Below are 18,563 nucleotides of genomic sequence, written 5' to 3'. Positions count from 1 at the left end.
ACTTGTAACTATGAGTGAATTTATTTCTACTGTATTAGAATTCAACAAAACAAATAAATTAAAGGTTGGACATTTTCTGAATAGTATTTTGTGGTGTGTGTGTGTTTAAGATACTGGCTGCTGGTACTGTGGTACTGATGTGTACTCCACACGTCTGGGCAGGCCAGTACCAAACTTTCAACACATAATTTGGCTGCTGTACCTTTAGCTGAGGCAGCAGGCAGAAATGTATGAGCTAGGATTTTCATACCTAGATATCAACCATTGATTTCACTAAATCTAACACAAACCCCCGTTCTCTTAGACAAGAACACAAATCTTTCAATTCAGATACCTTCCTCCCCCTCAGAACATCAGTGATGAGAAAACCTCTGACCATATAATGTGGAGGGTAAAAGAAAACAAACTGCTGTGTGTGTGTGAGTCACAAGTGTCGGTTCTTCTGTCCACTGTTCCCATCTTAGGACTTAGATTCCTGAACTTTTTGGATTTCCTGTTAAAAGAGAGATGAAGGATGCTGTTACATGTTGTACGTTGTGTAAATGGTCCAGAGTGTCTTGAATATAAAAGTGTCGGTGCAAAAGCTGCCAAACAACAGTAACAAAGTATTTGTTTAACAGAGTAATGATATGGTTTTACTCACTTCATTGAGGATATCCTTCAGCTCCTCATAGGCTCTCTCTAAGTCGTCATTGATGATGACAACATCAAACACTCCGGGCTCCTTACCTAGAAAAGACAATTCAGTGAGCTGCGGTGATCATCTTCAATCGAGCATCACGTCCAAACACAACTGCAAAGAAATTTACTTTGCTCCATATCAATGCGCGCTGCTTCCAGACGTTTCTGTAAACTGTCCTCTGTCTCTGTCTGCCTGTCCCTCAGACGTTTTTCCTGACAAAGACAATGAAACAAGATGTTACACGAGAGCCATCAAGTAACGCAACAGCAGCCGTGTCTGCAGAGTCCACAAAGCTGTTTTTGTTTCGTTTTTATCTTACCAAGTATATATGTATATTTGTCAAAAAACATTGTATCACACCTAATATACAGTGTGTGTTTAGATAAAATGGTATTCAGAACATTTTCATTACTTATTAGCAAGAAACAAATAAATGTAATATGGTTATCACTGATCGGCTCACTTTGAAGTCCTGCTTAGCGCAACAAGTGCCAAATTTAATTAAATTGAGAAATCAATTGATATGTGGCAATATATTAAGTAATATAAGAGTTAAAACATTTCAGAAGAATTACTAAGAAATACTGTGTTTTGAGGTCATCGTATATCGTATATTGCATTAAGTTGGACATTTACCAGGATTTCCATGGAGGGAGGCTGGATGGAGATGTAGATGGGGTTCAGATCAGTCTCTTTAATCCGCCTCACCCCCTGGATGTCCACATCTAAGATGCAGATTAGGTTCTGGGCCCGCACGTCTTCAATGGCAGCTTTACTAGAGAATCCATGCGTTGTTACATTACAAAATTACATAAAACAAGAAGACTGTACATCTGAACATGGACAGGACTGACCTGGATTAACCAGGTCCTGAGAGTTTGTCGCACACATACATATTGGGACTAAGGTAAGAGGATCGCTGCATTGATCCTCGCTGTGGCGAGGGTGTGTCATCTTCAGGATGAGAGGAGGAGATTAAACTCAAGAAGCGCTGAGCCGAAGCATTGCTCTTTTCGAGGTTACTGGGTTAAAGCTCCATCTGTGACCATACTGTTTACGTATGTATGTCCTCCTGATCCTTGTGACTAGCTCTAGGACTAGGTACTCTCTGGTAAAACAGTTTCAATTTCTATTTAATTTAGACTGACCAATATCAGTGACAGTTACATATACTTTAAGGGTGCACTATGTAGTTGTGGAAAAGGCATTTCAACACAGGAAGGTAACATTCACAATAATGGTGAAACCCAGAAATATTAATTTGATGAATATATTTACAGAACTGAATAAACAAGCTCCCTAGATCAGTGTTTGAAGCTACAGTTGCAGGTTGACTGCGTAGAAGGGTTCTGCAAACACACAGTGCGAAATTGTGCTCTGTTTAGTGAGGTCATTTAGTCAAAAAATATTTTGCCGTCTGATTTAAATGTGCAATTCAAAGATGCAAACAGTTACCTTGTTCCATACATGTTGCCGGAAAACTCAGCGTTTTCGATGAAGTCTCCGTTGTCAATGCCCTCCTGCATGGCCTCTCTTGTTGTGAAGTGATAGTCTGCAAAAATAACATTTAGAATGACTCTTGCTCTGAACAGAAACTTGCACAATGGAGAGATGTGATGAAAGAGAGGAGATGACATCATAGTAAACAGTGAACGTCATAGTGTTCACCAGGCAAAAGATAACAATTATGATAAACGTAATGCAGGCGAAAAAAAAGTCAAAATCTTTAAGTCAGAATCACCGAGAAAATGGCTCACCAAGAGATTTTGTATTTATCACAAGCAAAGGAACACCTTGTGTTCATTGTATTTTTCTGCTGAGAGAGTGGTAGAAGTATGCAGCCATTCTCTATAAGGGAAAAGCATGCAAAGATAAGAAATCTAAACATGCCATTAGTATAGCTGTTGCAGAGCACATTACAGGATGTTGTCCGTACCAGATCCGTGGGGCTACATCTTCACAACATCAAAACCTCTGGGGCTCTATAACAGCAGAGTTTTAGAAACAAACACGTTACTACTTCCTACAGCTCTAATGGCCATCGGACACAATCATTAGCATGACAACATGAAGGAGGCTGAAATAACAACGTCGGATAGTACAGGAAGTGGCTGCGCTGTATACAAAAAAGAAGAGAAGCCTGAAAACGAGGCAGAATTTAAACAGCAGTACATGGAATATAACCTCATTCTGGCCCAAAGTGAGGAAAATCCTCTGTTGTCTTTCTCAACTGATGGAGCATATTCTAGATGAATCAAAAGTCCAATTTTGTCAGTACAAATAAAAAAAACATGAAGCATATCTGGGCCTGAATGTCTGCTGTTTTTTTCTGGTTTTGACATATGAAAGGGACATGATGTTAAATGTACATCCACAAAACAAAAAAAAAAGTTTAACTTTATCGCTCTCCTGTGATGCTAATGGTTGGTTCATCAATGCCACAGCAGGACACGGGGACGGTTTTATTTGCACATAAAACCTCACGGGACTGGAGATGGGAATCACTACCGAGGCATAACAGGGGGCTATTTTCAAAAACTTTTTACTCCAAAGTGTAGACGGTCTGATCCTGATTCCTTTAACTTTTAATTTTTTGTTTGTTTTTTTTAGTTCCTTTGAAAGAAAGAAATAACCAATGCGATGTGCCAGGATGATGAAAGTAACCCCCATCCCTCTGCCTTTACAAAATACTGTGATCAGAAATCACACTGAGGTCACCTTTATCTGTGGTTTCTGATTCGTTTGGACCTGAAAATGAGGTTGACAAATCTAAGTCTTCAGAGGAAAAGACGTCTGCTACGGGCAGTAAAGTAGCCCCCAGAAGCATGGGGAGCGAGTTCAGCCCTATGGAGAAAGCAAAAAAGGCACAGAGAGAGGTTTATCCCTTTTATATGAGTGGAGCTATACAGGATGGACAAAACCATTCGTGCAAGTCACTTGGGAGTAAGAAGTGTTGGTGCTGTTTTAGAGTTCAGAGGGAAGGGAAGGTGCCAACAATCAACCAGGCCACTTGTAACACTCTAGCGAGTGTCACCAGCCAGAACTCCACTGTACCTTTGCCATTTTCCTCTCCTGGCCGAGGGTTTCTTGTTGTGTCTGCGAAGAGAACGACGTCATCATTGCCATTAAAACCCAGATATAATGAGAAGTAATGAGTCACATTGAACATTAAAACCTGTTAACATTCCTGAAAATGATTAAAACTTATCAAATCATAGATACTTTAAAAGTTATGAACTTCAGAAGCTCTGTGGGAGTTTGAACTAACTGCCCCTATTACCTGTAAATCACAACGGGTCAACATCATGTCATCTTACATGGTCCTAGTTCAAGTTTCATAACGACACTAAAAGTAAACACTTACGCAGGTGCCTGGCAAGAACTGCCATTTTGTGACCTCAATATTCCCCCGCTTGGGAGTATGTGGGCAAAAACTCACTGTAGGTCTTTATTTCCTGATTCACACCAACTTTGTGTGTAAAGAATAGCCCGAAAAGAGAGCAAAATGCATAAAACTACATAAACTTAAATTAATTTTGAAGTTATGGGCTTTAAAAACTGATGTAAACTATATATTGCTAGTTTTGTAATGTCATTGGCTACACGACACATCAATCATCCAGAGGCTGTAGTGTCAGTGGCTCAGGAGAGAGGAAAAAGAAGAGTGAGTGGGCCACTTGTCTACATGGTCATTAATTTGCTGTTTCAGGCTCTAGGGCGGGCATAGTAGCTCATATCTGCTCTGATGACCTGTCAATCAAACAGCAGCTATCTCAGGAGCACTGGTGTGAGGGATAATGACATCTGCTGTGTAATGAGAGTACTTTTGGACTACATTTTTCTGGAGTTTGATGCTCCACTGAAACACCCTTTATTGGTGAGTTTATTGGTGAGTTGTTTTTTTGTTGATTGTACCTTGCTGATGTGGTTTTATCTTTAAGGTTGGTCACATGAATCTAAGCCTTCATATAAAGTATGGCTATACACTTAAATTGAAGTGTTAGTCCACTTGCTGTTAATCTGTATTGTCTGGCAGGCCAGGCAAGCTTAACATGTTGATAGATTCGCTGATCTATCGCACAGAATCTATTGGCCGGCCCAGAATTAGACCGTCAAGCTCAGACACCATAACTGCCGTCCCACTTCCTCCTCAGACAGGATGTTTTGCAACAGAGGGCCAGTCGCCAGCTGGCACACAAACATACGTGACACGCTGAATCCAAAGACGCCCTCGTGTTCCTTCATCAGCCTCTTCAGCAGGGTGCTCTTCCCTGCTCCGGAGGGGCCGCTCAGCACCACAGGCCTCGGTCCTGACATTGTTCTGGGACAGACGGACAGACAGACGGGGACCGTGTGAGATCAGGTTTGTGCCAAACATCAGATAAGAATCAGGTCTTTTGTGCCAGCCAACAACTAGAATTAGACAAGATGAAAAGACATCTTGGTGTGATTTTAAACTCCTCCTGTTCTACTACCGCGACGCTGGTAAAGCTCACCAGCGATCCTATTAACTTCTGTAATGTGAAGTAAGGCTAATCCTTTGATCCGAGCTTCTCTTAACCACTATGCTTTTGGGAGGACACATCCCAACACGCACACACAGAGGGTTACAAGACCTCTGCTCTCGTATTATTGCCGTTTTTAATCTCCCAATAATGAATTGACAGTGAGTAAAAACTCTCCTCCCTACTTCCTTAATTAAAATATTTAAACACGTCCATGTCCTAATTGCTGACTTGTTAGACAGCCAGAAACCCTGAGGTTAATGTTAAGAATGTCTGCTAATGAAGTCATGGCGGGTCAGTCAGCAGGATTAATTGGATCTGGGCCAGGCAGCAAAAAAAAAAAGAGGGTCCAGGACAGGTGACCCATTTACCTGCCAAAGCCATGAGAGGATGATGTTTCAGGGACACTTCTGATTCAATCCGTTTAGAAACCCACTCACGATAATTACTTAATAATACAGTCCAAAAACATCCAACCTCTCCCTTCAACATCTCGGTATACTGAATTATACATTGGCTTCACCTGCAGTTTTAGATAAAAGACATCAGTAAAATCTTGCCTCCTTTTCTTAAACGTGTGCAGCTTTTAACACTCATATGAACAGATGACAAGCTAATGTAATCACTAGACTAGCCAAACTGCCATTTTAGCAGTTCACTGTCAGTTAACAAGCAAACAAGTTGTGTACAAACATGTTACAAATGTGCAGTTTGACATGTTCTGTACAATTATAATACCTACAGTCCTTTAGTTTTAGTTGGTGTTTGCACCTGAATTCTCTTTAATCACATTAGTAATCAAATTTCTGTATATTCTGTATTGTTCAATGCTTCATTAATACTCCAGAAGTGCGCAAATACATTTAGCATCAATGGGAAAAAAAAAAAAGAGATCATTCTGAGGATTTAACAAATCAAAAGTTCCTCCTTACCTTCTCTCACACCGCCTGAGTCGCAGAGACGTTCAGCAGTGAATGATTCTTCAGCCAGGCTCCTTAATAGACTGTGTACAATATGTGTGTTTTGTGTGTGTGTGTGTGTGTGTCTGTGTTTGTGTGTCAGACTGATTCACTGAAGCAGCTCACTGTCACTCTGAATTACCACCACCTCTCATCAGCTCAGTGACCAATCATATGAGTGCATGCTGGCTTGTTTTTCAGCCACACCGTCCACACATCCATGCAGGTCTCAGAATGAACACTTCACTGTTCAAATCTAATCAGATGTACTGCAGCAGAATCTTTATGCGAATGTGTGTGTGTATATATATATATATTTACATTTGTTTCTGGTGTAAATCCAGCCACGTTGCTTAAACACTTGATTTTGGCTTTGAATAGAACATACAGGGGAAAGTTAAGGTGGTAACTACACTGTAATTATTGCTAGATTTTCCTTGTGTGATTGTAAAACCCAAAACAAATCTTGTTTGTACAAAATGTTGGTCTGGAAGAAGCATCTGTGACTTTTTTTGTCCAGGATAGTTTTACCGAAAGCATTTGCCTTTTCTAGAAAGTTGCACATGGGGCCGTGTCGACATAAAATTTTCATGATAACGATATTATCATGATATGTAAAGAAATTTTAAAATCGTTGTGCTTTAAATAACTGTGTTTCAAATAAATCACACCTAAAATATAAGTGCAGGGAAGTGGGGGAAGAGTGTACAAAAAGAGCAATCACTCTCGATTACTAGTGAAAAGACAACCTGATGAACTCATGTCGAAACATGCACATGGCCGAACGTCTTTGCTGGATTATTCACACGATATGAATTGTAATATCACAGTTATTGTGAATATGACGGATACGTGACGCCCCTTGCTTCACGTATTCATACCTGGAAGCTGCCCACTACAACCAGAGCCTGTAAAAACAGCTCTTCTGGAGTAGTTGCTCTGCTCTTTCACTTTTCCCTCTATCAGGTAGATACAGTTTGAAAACCAGAAGACATTCAACATAATATTACTGACTGCTGTTGAACTCTCTCCCCTCCTCTCCAATTATTATCATCCTGTTGTTGACTACAATAAAAATGGTGATTTTTTGTGGGGCTTTCCTGCATGATTGAACCTTGTAAGGGGTCTTCTGTCCCCCACAGGGTAAAAGCTCAGAATAGCAGGGTTTAGTGTCCCTCGACTCCGGCTGAGCTGCGATGGGCTCTGCCTGGCTAATCCTGCAGCGACCCACTTCTCCAAGGGCGAACGCGCCGCACAGAGTCCTCGTAACAAGTCGGTCAGCACAAGACGCCGTCCATTCAGACTCAACAGGTGAGTATTCGCGTGATACATGTTGTGACGCAGCCGCTTTTCAGACACACGTTTTATTGTAGTAACATTGATAAAATTAGATTTAATGATCCTATACAAAGAAACACGTCAGTGACAAAGACAAAAAGGAGATTACTGTGAGTGTTTCCAACCTACAGGAGCTACACAAATAATAGGTGGTCTAAGCAAAGACAAACTTTACTGTACAGTAAATACAGTCGGGTTGTTCTGCTACACATCAATCCAAACATACACAAAACTATGTACATGTGCTTTGCATGTGATTAATTTTTTTCCCTCATAAAACACAAAAAAAGGATTACAAAATCGTTAAATATTGTCCCAAAGCTATTTCTTTTTTTTTCTCCCCATTTGTTTTTCAGTGCCTGAGCTGTCAGTTGGTTTTTAGATGTGTCTTGTTGATCTGGTCGGTGTTGCAGCAGGAAGGCGGATATCGTACGGGGCTGTAGGGGGAAGGTCAAAGGTCACACTTGCTGTTCTTCAGGGGTTAGTGGATGTTAGGAGTACGAACAGGTTGGACCAGGAGAGTGTGAGGAGGACCAGGAGGAAGAGGAGGAGGAGGAGGGTGGGAGTCTATGACAGGCCAGCTGCCCACAAGTCCACCCCTGATTGGTTTAAACAAAGGAAGCCCCTCCTCCTTGGTTTTGGGAGCGGCTGCATCACAGGAAGACCCGCCTCAGGTCTCCAGGTGAGGTGATGGTGTTACACTGTGGACACAACTTCTTTGCTCCCTAAAAAGAACAAAAAAGAAGCCTTTTATCAAACATGCTCTGGTTATTTTACTTTATATTCATGTTAAATGAATGAATATATAACTTAATAAACACAAATGTGATGTTTTACCAGCGTTCGAAGCCAACACTCCTCACAGTGAACATGCCAGCACTGGATGGAGGTGAGAGGGGTTGTGTACGTGTCCTGCAGAGAGAGAACACATACAGGTGATGAGGACTCTGTACTTGCAGTACTAGAAGCTGCCAGTAGATGTCCATGTGAAACTACAAGAAGAGCTCTAAGAGACACATCACCATTAGCGAACATCCAGCCGGTGTGTTTATTGATTTATCACAATGTACTGTTTTAGGTTGAATAGATAATAAATCACGTATCAAAATGTAAGTACTCTCCAGAAGTTCTGTCAAAATGAGGAAGGTAAGTTCGTCACTGTCAAAACCACGGCGACTTTCCTCCTTCACTGCAAAAGTCAGGATGTTCCGGTGAACAGGAATCGGATCAGAGGTCAACTGAGACAGAAGTTTTTTCTGTTATAAAGTTTTGCTCGAGCTGATAGTGAGCTTGAAGTTACTTTTTAATTTTCTTTGTATAACATCTTATACCAAAGATAAAACTGTATAAAATCGGGCATTAATTATACTTATTATTATCATAAATGAATTCTCTCTTTTCTATCAACCAGTAAACCATTTGCTTTATGAAATATAAATAAAGGAAATAAATATTCATCACAAGAGGCCAAGGAGCCATCTTTAAATATCTTAATAACATTAATAAGATGTTCATTGTTACTCCGGTTGTACAAGAACTACAGTGTATAACAAATGAGTATATGTGAGGTATAAATATATGAAAATAGAATGTAATAGCAGTAGAAAATTGAGAGGAATAAAAGTGAATGGATAAAAAGACCATATAACTTTTTTTGATTAACTGACTAATCGTTGCAGCAGGACAACAAAATATTTTTCAAAACATCAGTCAGAGCTTTTGTTTCAAGATCTGTTCTGTGTATCAAACTTTATTTGTTGGAGACAATTTTTGTGGTTTGTTGGTAAGAAATTACATTCTGACAAATCACTCATCTATTGAAGTGAGGTAAATTGTTTCTTTTGTCCCAAGAATTCATGTAAAATTAATTTTCTGAGCAATTATTTCGGGTTCATGCGATCAATCAGATGACGATCAGCTCAGACAGAGGGAAGGAGTGGGACTGAGTCTTGGTTTCTACAGCAAATATACAGGAAATGTGTGTATTGGTGAAGTCTTTCTCACTTTTGTTTCAAGTGAGAATAAATCCACCAACTGCAGTATTGTGATTTGTACAGTTTAATGAGTTAGTCAAGAAGTGAAATCCTGTTAAGAAGACACAATTTTTAAAAAGAACTGCAACTCAAGATCATTTTCATGTGGAATTGATTAATTGTTTTGTCTATAAAATGTCAAAAAAAAAACCCAAACAGTTTCTCCAATACTCCAAAATCCCCAAACTCTTCATCCACTTTCATAAATGACAAAGAAAGCCACAAACCTTTGCATTTAAGAAGCTGGAACCAGAAAATATCTGACACGTTTCCTTTAAACAGAACTGACTGAAATGACTAATCGATTATCAGAATAGCTGGCAACTAATTTTCGTTTCGACCCAACTAATTGCACTATTCAAAAGAATACAGAACTGACAATATAACACACGTCACAGTTTCATGTCAGCTGATCACACTGAGGCGGCGGTGAGTTTGCATGGTAATTTACCATGACGTAAAACAAAGTGACCAAACAACATTATATTTACATTCACATTAATATAAAAAACAAATCAATATATCGCCATGTTTATATTCAACTGAGAGAGCGTGAACAATAGGTCTGACATGTTGACTCCTGTCACTTCAGGAATGTTACTGCACTGTTATCCCCCTCTGTGTGTGTGTGTGTGTGTGTGTGGGTGTATGTGCTCTGTCAGTTTGCCTCTGTACTCACCATGCAGATGAGGCATTTAAATCTGTCTCCTTTAGACAACTGTTTCTCCAAATCCCGTATCCGAGCTTTAAGTGCATCCAGAGTTGTCAGCGTGGAGTCCTCTGAGAGCCTGCTCACACACACACACACACACACACACACACACACACACACACACACACACACACACACGCATGCACACACGCACAGATGGACGGTAACAGGAGGGGAGATGTGAGAGTTAGACAGACACACTGGAGAGTCATTTATAAATCGAAGACAGATTAAATTATTCGCTGGCCAACATGGACACTGAGCATGAAATTTATCAGCAATCACATCGGCTGCAATCGCTGTCTCATTTATCATAGGCAGAGGGGTGGAGGACGGGCTGGCGGGTGGAGGGTGGAGGGTGGAGGTGAGGCGTCAGGGTCCTCACAGAGATACAGACACTCACACAATTACAGGATCGACTATATGTGCATACTTTCTGTACAGAGAGGCAGGCGAGCTACAACACATTAAGTGTGATGAAATGTGTGTACACGCGTGTGCGTCGCCTGCTGTGACCTTGATTGATGAGATCATCATATTGATACAGTATTGTGTATCATGCAGGGGAAAGCAGGGGAGGGTGTTTATACAACACAGACAGCCGGGCCGCCATAATACGCTTTGCAGCACGGGATGGTACGCTCTGATTGGCTGATTTGCACCTGAGATTCTAACTGTGTGAAAACTCCTGTTTAAGCCTTTGCACAACAGTTTATGATGACACCCAAGCTGAATAACTAAGAGGACAATTACACTCAGATGAAGGACTCAAATTGGATGAAATTTTTTATTTTATTTTTATTTTTTTTGTATTATTATATGATGTGTCTGTTGTTTCTCTAAACCTATGTGGAAGAAAAACATCTTATTCTTCTGACATCTTCAACTTCTTAGTCCTACTTACGTCTCTATCTCAGTGTTTTTGCAGGTTTTGGGGAGACCCGCTGTGCTGCCGTCCACTTTCTCTCCGCTGCTGGTAGACGGACTCCCTGAGTGAACAAACAAGCAAATAAAACAGATTAATGATGGAATAAATATCCTGATCTCACACACTTCTACATCTTTTTCTTTTTCTTTGCTGAACTCACCAGCGTTTGACCATTTGGAAAACTCTAGATTCACTCTGGAGTCGGGCAACGTGCTGCTGCTGCTGCTGCTGCTGCTGCTGGAAAGGACGACAAACCAGACATTTAAAAGACAGAAAAACATAAAGGATCACCCATGACTGTATGATCTCTCAGTGTCTCGGTAGGACACATACTTCACTGTTGTCTCCTTGGATCTTTCTCCAGAACAGGGGATCACATCTGTCTCCGTGTATCTGACAGCAAAGGTCAGGGAACATGATACAACATAAGGCCGATGACACAGATGTCCTTAGTCACATTTTCTCCAAATAAAGGTCTGATCTTTCTTTTCTATTACTGTTCACTCACTAAACTTATATATGACTTCACTGCTACTTTAGAAACATTGCTTTGCATGCTATTAATTACTTCAATCACTAATTACTTCACACTGGAAGAAGTTGGACTGTAGCAAATCCAGCTTGAAAAGTTGTAGATCCAACTGCTTTGTAGAAAAAAATAGTGATATGAAACATAATACACAGCAACTACTAAAGTGAGTTTAACACAAACTGTGTTACAAAAAGACGGCCCTCCCACGCTGGAGCACACAGTCTTCCTTTTTTGTTTCGTGTTTTGCTCACGTTCGTCTCAGCACCAGCCCCCTTTTTTGGCTCCGATGTGCAAACTCCCCTATGACTGAACTGCCCAGTTGTTCACTAGCCCCAAAAAATTGCCCCAGTGTTCATGGGAAAGCGCGAGCGATGCAAACTTGGAATAACAGTCGAAAACAGCTGCACCATAGGAACAATAAACATTCCTGTTCTTTTATTGCAAACAAAATATGTCAAACTACTTGAATCACTATGCAGGTATGAATGTAGCTAAACTACCGGTTTAAAAACATGTAGCTCACTTCCCCCCAACACAGCGGTCGGTAAAATTCATGTGTTCATCGCAAAGGATACTGCGCTCGTCCGTACTCCAGAGTATCATCTCCATCCACGTCCAGGTCCACATCGCTGTCTCGACACTCCTTAGAGGTGGTGCTCACCAGGACAGCACCTGAGGACACATCAGAACACGTGTTGATGGTGTTTCTTGTGGGATATAACATTGCTCATAAAAGGACAAATTGGGACATGTCCTGTTCTTTTTCTAAGGGCACAGTGAGGTGGATTTTGTGAATCTTTCTGCTTGTTTCTGTCAGTCAGTGTGTGACAAGTTTTGCAGGTCACAGCTTCCTCCTCGGGTAAAGGAAACCGTTACTTTTAAGCGAACCTTCGAGGCATCCTGCTCCGCTGTAATGTGGACTGAAAAGTTCAGTGGTTTTCCGGCTGTCACTCGCTCACATTATTCATCCTCCACCGGGCGAGCTCACACACAGCGGGTGCTTCGATCGCACACACACACACACACACACACAGATCCGTGCTTACCTTTAAACCCTCCGACCAAAGACGTCATCTGTATCCTTCTCCTCTCATTCCACTCGTCCTCCAACGGCACCAGGTCTGATGAACCCTCCTAAAACACACACACGCGCACACAAACACACACACAATGTCACTGTCTCTGCCGATATGTCCCTACGCCTCCCACAGCCTCCAGCTACGTATATGCTTCTCTGTTTCATAGCTGTGAACCAACGCCAGCAGCATTTTCACATGGATACACAGCAAGCTGACAGTGATCCTGATGCTACGTGAACAAAAGCAGTCAGCAGTGTCGGGGGGGGAATCAGACCGGCGACATTCCCTCAACCTGAGGTCCGTCCACCTCACGTTCATCTCTGATCACAATACGAAATGTCAAGGAACCAAACGTTTTAATCAAACACACCTGTCCGTCTTCTGGTTTCCTCCTCTTCAGCTTCCCGATCCTGACTGGAAACAGACAGAAACAGATGGGTGAGATGTTGATACAGATACTTTAAAATCAGGACACTGTCACTTTAGTTTGTCCCTTTATGGCTGTTTATGTTAATCAGGTTGTGATGTCTTGTTCTTGCTCAACCTCTATATAAACTTCCCTTCTTATGACTGCAGATATGAATGAATCCAGGTGAACAACAAGCCTGTTCCCATGACATTCTTTGCAGGTACTAAATATTTCCCATGTGATAGAAATGTGTCCCACAAAAAGAAAACATTAATTTTTCTTTTTCTTTTCTGAAGGTAACATTGGAGTGTCTTTTTTTTCCTCATCGTAAACTTAGATTTTATTTCGGTTTTCCTTTGCAGCATTCAGTAATTTATTACATTTACAGTTACATTTTTTCAAAAAGTCAACTTTCATTGTGCTATAATTGTACTGTCTCTGTTTCAGGGTTTTATTAATGTGTACACTAGAAGTGAACATCAAGTTCGAGTCCCAAAAAGATATCAGTGATTGAATTGAGGTACCCTGTAAAACGTGTTAAAAACAAGAACTGAAGCATGTTTGACATGACAAAAATGGTGTTGTACAGAAAATATTGTAAAAAAAAAACAAAACAAAAACCTCAGGACGATGGAGTAAAACATGAAGTTTATGCATCCCCACCACCTCAAGACTTGTTGTGCGGTCACATCGAGACAGACTGATCAAACCATGCAAAGAATTATTTTCTTTTTGATAAAAACTACAACAAATCTTTTCTTTTATTCCCAAAAATGTCGCTTTTTATGTGACACACAAAGAAATGACAACACTGACTTCACCTTTGCTGGCCTGAGTTATAGCTCATTTTATTTGTTTTTGGCATTGAAGTTTTTATTATTTTTTTCACATTTTGATAATGTTTGACAGTGATTCCCAATCAAGGCTACCTCTGCAAAAAAGAACCCAAAAATATTACTTGAGTGAAAGTAAAGATATCATCATCCACAGGAATACTTGAATAAAAGTCTTAAAAGTATACGGTATATACTTAAAGATATCAAAGATATCTACTATAAGATATTAAATGCACTTAAGCATAAAAAGTAAAGGTCAATTTACAGGTTTCTATATACTAAATACTACAGGTTGACTAATTAACAGATTGGATAGTCAGCATTTATTTTTCTATCATTTATTTATTCTTTTTTTATCCGCGTGCCGATGGAATAAATACATACATTTAATACATACATTTCTACTTTTGGTCTGTAACTAGTCCCTAATGTTATTAAGTAAATGTAGCGGAGTAAAACAACAATATTTGCCTCAAACATTTAGTGAGCTGGAGGGAAGAAAATGTAAATACTCAAGGAAAGTACCTCCAAAGTATAGCAAACGAGTAATGCACTTGATTATATCACTGTGCACAAAATTATGGAGTAGAATCTGACATTTACACATTTTAGTTTAGACTCGTGTTGAACATACAAAACTTCAGAGCTGAAATGTATTAATGGCTTTAAGTGCAAACCTGATCAACCAAACCTCATTAACATAAGAAAACAAGAGACCAATCTTTAATATTCACAGTTTTATCACTATTATTTTACTTGTGTGCAAAATATATTGCACCACATTTATATAATTAGCAATGTTAAATAACATATGGTTTAAGTGAACATATGTAGAAACCATGATGGGTGGTGTTGATGAAGGGACACACAATAACAACTTCTTTTGTCGTTTGAGTTAACGTGAATCAACACAACAAGTTCACCGCATTCACACACAGAACAGCCTGAAAGAGCCAGAGGGCTCAGATCTGGACTCTTTATGTAGAATAACTGCAGGTTTTTTTTTTTTTGTTCATCAGCTGTGGATGCAAAACGTCTCTCCCATCTCCCCCCCCCCCCCCCGGCGCTGATATAAAAGTTAACATGGCAGAACACCAACTGCACTGTGACCTGACTGACTGCAGATTGCATAAGGGGACATTAAGTTTTAGGGCCCTCTAATTCCCGCTGGGTGACAGCGGCCCCCCGGTGGGGAGGAGGGGAGGAGGTGGACGCAGAGATCTGGTAGCTGTGACCCCACCGCCGCCATGGCAGCGAACATAATGAGGGTTAAAGAGACGGTCATAGATGAGGAAGAGCTCATCAAACAGAGAGAGGGAGAGAGGAGAGAGAGAGGTTGATTAATCAACAGAGGAGCCTCCTCCTCCTCCTCCTCCTCTTCTTCCTCCCTGACGTGTATTTAGAAGCTCATTATGCTGTCCTGTTATAAGGCCCAATAAAGGCTAACAGACCTCGACAGCGCTGGCAGTTTGAAGAGTCAGCTAAGAGCCGGAGAATCTCAGCGGTAATAATAACAGTAGTGAGATGTCAGCAGCAGCTTTAAGGTCCAAATGACTCTATCGGTGCAGAGACACTTTTAGAGTGGATGGAGACGTGTTGAGACGGTTGTTTTATCATTTCTTTTGCATTTTTTGGCCCCACTTTATACTAATGCACCCTTTATAAAGGGTTTATGAGTTGTAAGTAATGACTTTATTAGTGGTTTATCAATCGTTTATTTTGCCGCATGAGATTAGTTTAAAAAAAAACAAACAAACATATACCTGGCGTTTGTCCAACTTTAACATACTACAAGGAACATTTAACTGGTTATGAAACAGTTTCAAGCTGATACCGATCCCTCCGTTTATTGGATCTCAGTCTGGGCGACGGAACAAGAGCTTTTTTTCCACAGGTTGCCAGATGTTTGTGGAGAAAAAACAAAAAACAAAACATAAAATGCCAGTGATAAAATTTGGCTTAAAATGGATTTTATCGTGTGTGTTTGTGAAAGTCAAGTGAGCATTAGCATGAGATCTGATCAGACACACACACACACACACACACACACCAACACACACAAACACTCATTTTTGAATTGTGGTGCTTTCAGGATGTTGTGAGTTAAATGTTCCAGTGTTGGATGGTGTTGTGAACACCAACCTGATTTTTTCTGGCTGGGTTGCGACTCGATAAAGTTTAGAACCACTGCTCTGTGTGACCTTCATACAGAGAAGCTTGGCTGGTTCTGAAGGAACATTATAGTTTCTCTTTATGACTTTTATGGAGTCGGATTCCAAATTATCCTTTTTTTTCTAGTTTAGTTTGTTTCGCTATCGTCACGATTTGGCAGCAAGAATGAACATAAGATGTTTCTTGTAAGAGCTTTACCTGGTTCTTTAGATCAGTACTAAAACATAAAGAATCACTTAATCATATACTGCAAATTATTAATTGTTATTTGTACTCTGGTTGTTAGTTTAAGTGTGGTTATATTCTTATATTGTTCTTATTTTATTTTGTTATTTTTAATGTAAGGGAGTGCCATCATAATTTCATTGTGCTGTTGTTTTGCACAGTAGTACTATGACAATAAGTTTTCTTAAATCTTCTAATTCTTCTTAAATTTCTTGAAACTATAGTAACAGCCTTTGGTTAACGAATAATTCTTTTGACTGAATACTTCTGTCATGCAAGGAGAGGATGAAAACCTGCAAACAGGCACGGTGCTTAAAACATTTCCCTAATTCTTGAAAAGCATGAAAGCATTAGGTCTAACTTATAAGCCCTTTATTAGAAAGTCGTAACTGGAAGCAAAACTCAAAAGCTGGTTAATGTGGTTCAGTTTGATGGTGAAGAAAGTGTTCCTCGGTGAGTCTTACCAGCTTGTGTGCAGTCTAGGTGGGCTCCTGCGCTGTGAGGGCGTAATGGGGCAGATTTGACGTAGCACCTGCACCAGCAGAGGTCATCGACTGTTAACATATCAAGAGGTCAAAGTTGAAAGGTTAATAGCTCCTCTGCTCGTGTGGGCGCTAGGCCAGTGGAGATGTGGTGGGAAAAAAAAGGGTGATATCTGAACGGGGAAGGGTGAACAAAGGAAACTACAAAAAAAAAAAGAAACTCAGAGTCCTTGCTTTAAAAAAAAACAAAACAAATCAAAGCCATTTAAAACTGCGGAGCTGACAGAGCCTTCTGCACGGAGCTTTCTCTTACACTGAGTCAGCAGCAATGAAACACAACAGTCAGTCCAGTTAACGTACCGTTCAGTCTGGTGTGTCTGTTGGCCCGCACGCGCAGGAACGTCTGCAGGAAACACAAAGAGAAGTCAGGATGTGACTTGCTATATCATCCACATTTCCACTGGAATAAATGAACAGCTCATTTCAAACACATGATACCACCTTCAGCACAGAACCATCTTTTCTTCTTTAATCCACTGCGCTCAAAGGGGCTCCACGAAAAAAACAACGTGTAACACTTTACATGCATTAATAATTCTTTTATTTGCCACTTGTGAGCAGATGATTGCGACGTGAAATGATGAGACCCTCCCCGTCTCTCTCAGTTAACTACACGAAGCCTTTGGAACGTTTGCTGAAGTTGTTTAATGCTCGTATCGGATTTTCTGTGACAGGATGTGACTTCATGTACATTCCAGAGTGCCTCTCTGTGTTCCCTAACAGCGGCAACAGTAACTAAGAAAGGGAGTCGCTGGCGTAAACTAACAACTGGCTTCCAGCACAGGACAGATTTCCACAGAGTCTCTTCAATATCTAGTTAAGTTTGTCCAAATCTGTTGCTAATTCTACTCAACCAGTTTCTTAATATTGCATGTCTATTTCTGCAATCTATTCTGCCCGTCATGTTGCCTTGTTTTTGCTCTTCCACTTATTTCATTGTGTGGAGTTTTTCCTTATCCCAATCCAGAGTGTGCGCAGAGCATAACGCATTGTTCGGGTCATAAAAACCTTTTAAACAAACCTGTGTTTTTCAGCTATATAAATAAAATTGACTTGACTAGACTCCTGATGAATCCATTGCTATTAAGTGAGTGTTGAGCACGGCATTTGATCAACCCCAGGCCATAAAACTGGTGAGTCACTGGCACCACACCGGGGGGAAAAAACACAAAACGATGTTTTTATGATGTTTCTGATGACTAGTTTGTCTGGTGCTGTTTTTCTGCACTAATCAGGAGAACAGACACATTTGAAAGTGACGTACACAAAATTCATTTTTTAAAATCAACCAGGTAATTTTCTTCAGTGTGAACGTAACAAATTACATTAAAAAACTAAGTGAACATTGTTGTTTGTACTTCTGTAATGTCTTAATTCAAATGCCTTGTTGTCCAGGCTATTTCAGTCTCCATACATCTTCTGAAAAAGCGTTTTCTCCACTGAAAATTCACACGTATGTACAATCACGTCACCTCACCTGGTACCGGTCGGAGTGGGCCTCCTCTGAAGGTCGAGGGGGCGAGGTGGGAGAACCCCCTTCACGCTTGATGTGAAGATGGAGAGAGAGAGACTGGAGAGAATCAGGAGAAAGCAGAGAGGAGGAAGAGAGTC

The 18,563-nt window shown here is 40.5% G+C and overlaps 2 protein-coding genes across 9 annotated transcripts in view; both read right to left on the bottom strand.

The window, feature by feature from the left end:
- Nucleotides 1-180: 180 nt before the first annotated feature.
- On the bottom strand, nucleotides 181-6,229 carry guk1b (guanylate kinase 1b). Its single transcript, XM_037114924.1, has 8 exons — nucleotides 6,120-6,229; nucleotides 4,888-5,003; nucleotides 3,737-3,778; nucleotides 2,138-2,234; nucleotides 1,319-1,457; nucleotides 810-894; nucleotides 644-729; nucleotides 181-493 (listed from the first exon to the last, which is right to left on the bottom strand). Exons 2-8 carry the CDS (start codon nucleotides 4,997-4,999, stop codon nucleotides 461-463), a joined length of 594 nt encoding a protein of 197 aa, XP_036970819.1. The 5' UTR covers nucleotides 5,000-5,003; nucleotides 6,120-6,229; the 3' UTR covers nucleotides 181-460.
- Nucleotides 6,230-7,637: 1,408 nt separating this feature from the next.
- rnf220b (ring finger protein 220b) overlaps nucleotides 7,638-18,563 on the bottom strand; it is a 34,347-nt gene continuing 23,421 nt past the window's right edge. For 3 of the 8 annotated variants that reach the window (XM_037116081.1, XM_037116082.1, XM_037116084.1), the window contains exons 5-16: nucleotides 18,430-18,522; nucleotides 17,253-17,295; nucleotides 16,875-16,964; nucleotides 13,139-13,182; nucleotides 12,736-12,823; nucleotides 12,265-12,361; nucleotides 11,491-11,550; nucleotides 11,318-11,397; nucleotides 11,134-11,218; nucleotides 10,197-10,305; nucleotides 8,322-8,396; nucleotides 7,638-8,209 (exon numbers count right to left, since the gene is read on the bottom strand). In XM_037116081.1, coding sequence (XP_036971976.1) covers nucleotides 8,138-8,209; nucleotides 8,322-8,396; nucleotides 10,197-10,305; nucleotides 11,134-11,218; nucleotides 11,318-11,397; nucleotides 11,491-11,550; nucleotides 12,265-12,361; nucleotides 12,736-12,823; nucleotides 13,139-13,182; nucleotides 16,875-16,964; nucleotides 17,253-17,295; nucleotides 18,430-18,522 — 936 coding nt within the window. In that variant the 3' untranslated portion in view covers nucleotides 7,638-8,137. The remainder of the gene's footprint in view (nucleotides 8,210-8,321; nucleotides 8,397-10,196; nucleotides 10,306-11,133; nucleotides 11,219-11,317; nucleotides 11,398-11,490; nucleotides 11,551-12,264; nucleotides 12,362-12,735; nucleotides 12,824-13,138; nucleotides 13,183-16,874; nucleotides 16,965-17,252; nucleotides 17,296-18,429; nucleotides 18,523-18,563) is intronic. The other 5 variants (XM_037116085.1, XM_037116086.1, XM_037116087.1 and 2 more) reach the window with 5 other exon arrangements.

The sequence above is a fragment of the Acanthopagrus latus genome, chromosome 11, assembly GCF_904848185.1.
Source record: "Acanthopagrus latus isolate v.2019 chromosome 11, fAcaLat1.1, whole genome shotgun sequence".
NCBI lineage: Eukaryota > Metazoa > Chordata > Actinopteri > Spariformes > Sparidae > Acanthopagrus > Acanthopagrus latus.
This window is presented reverse-complemented; position numbering and strand designations above follow the sequence as displayed.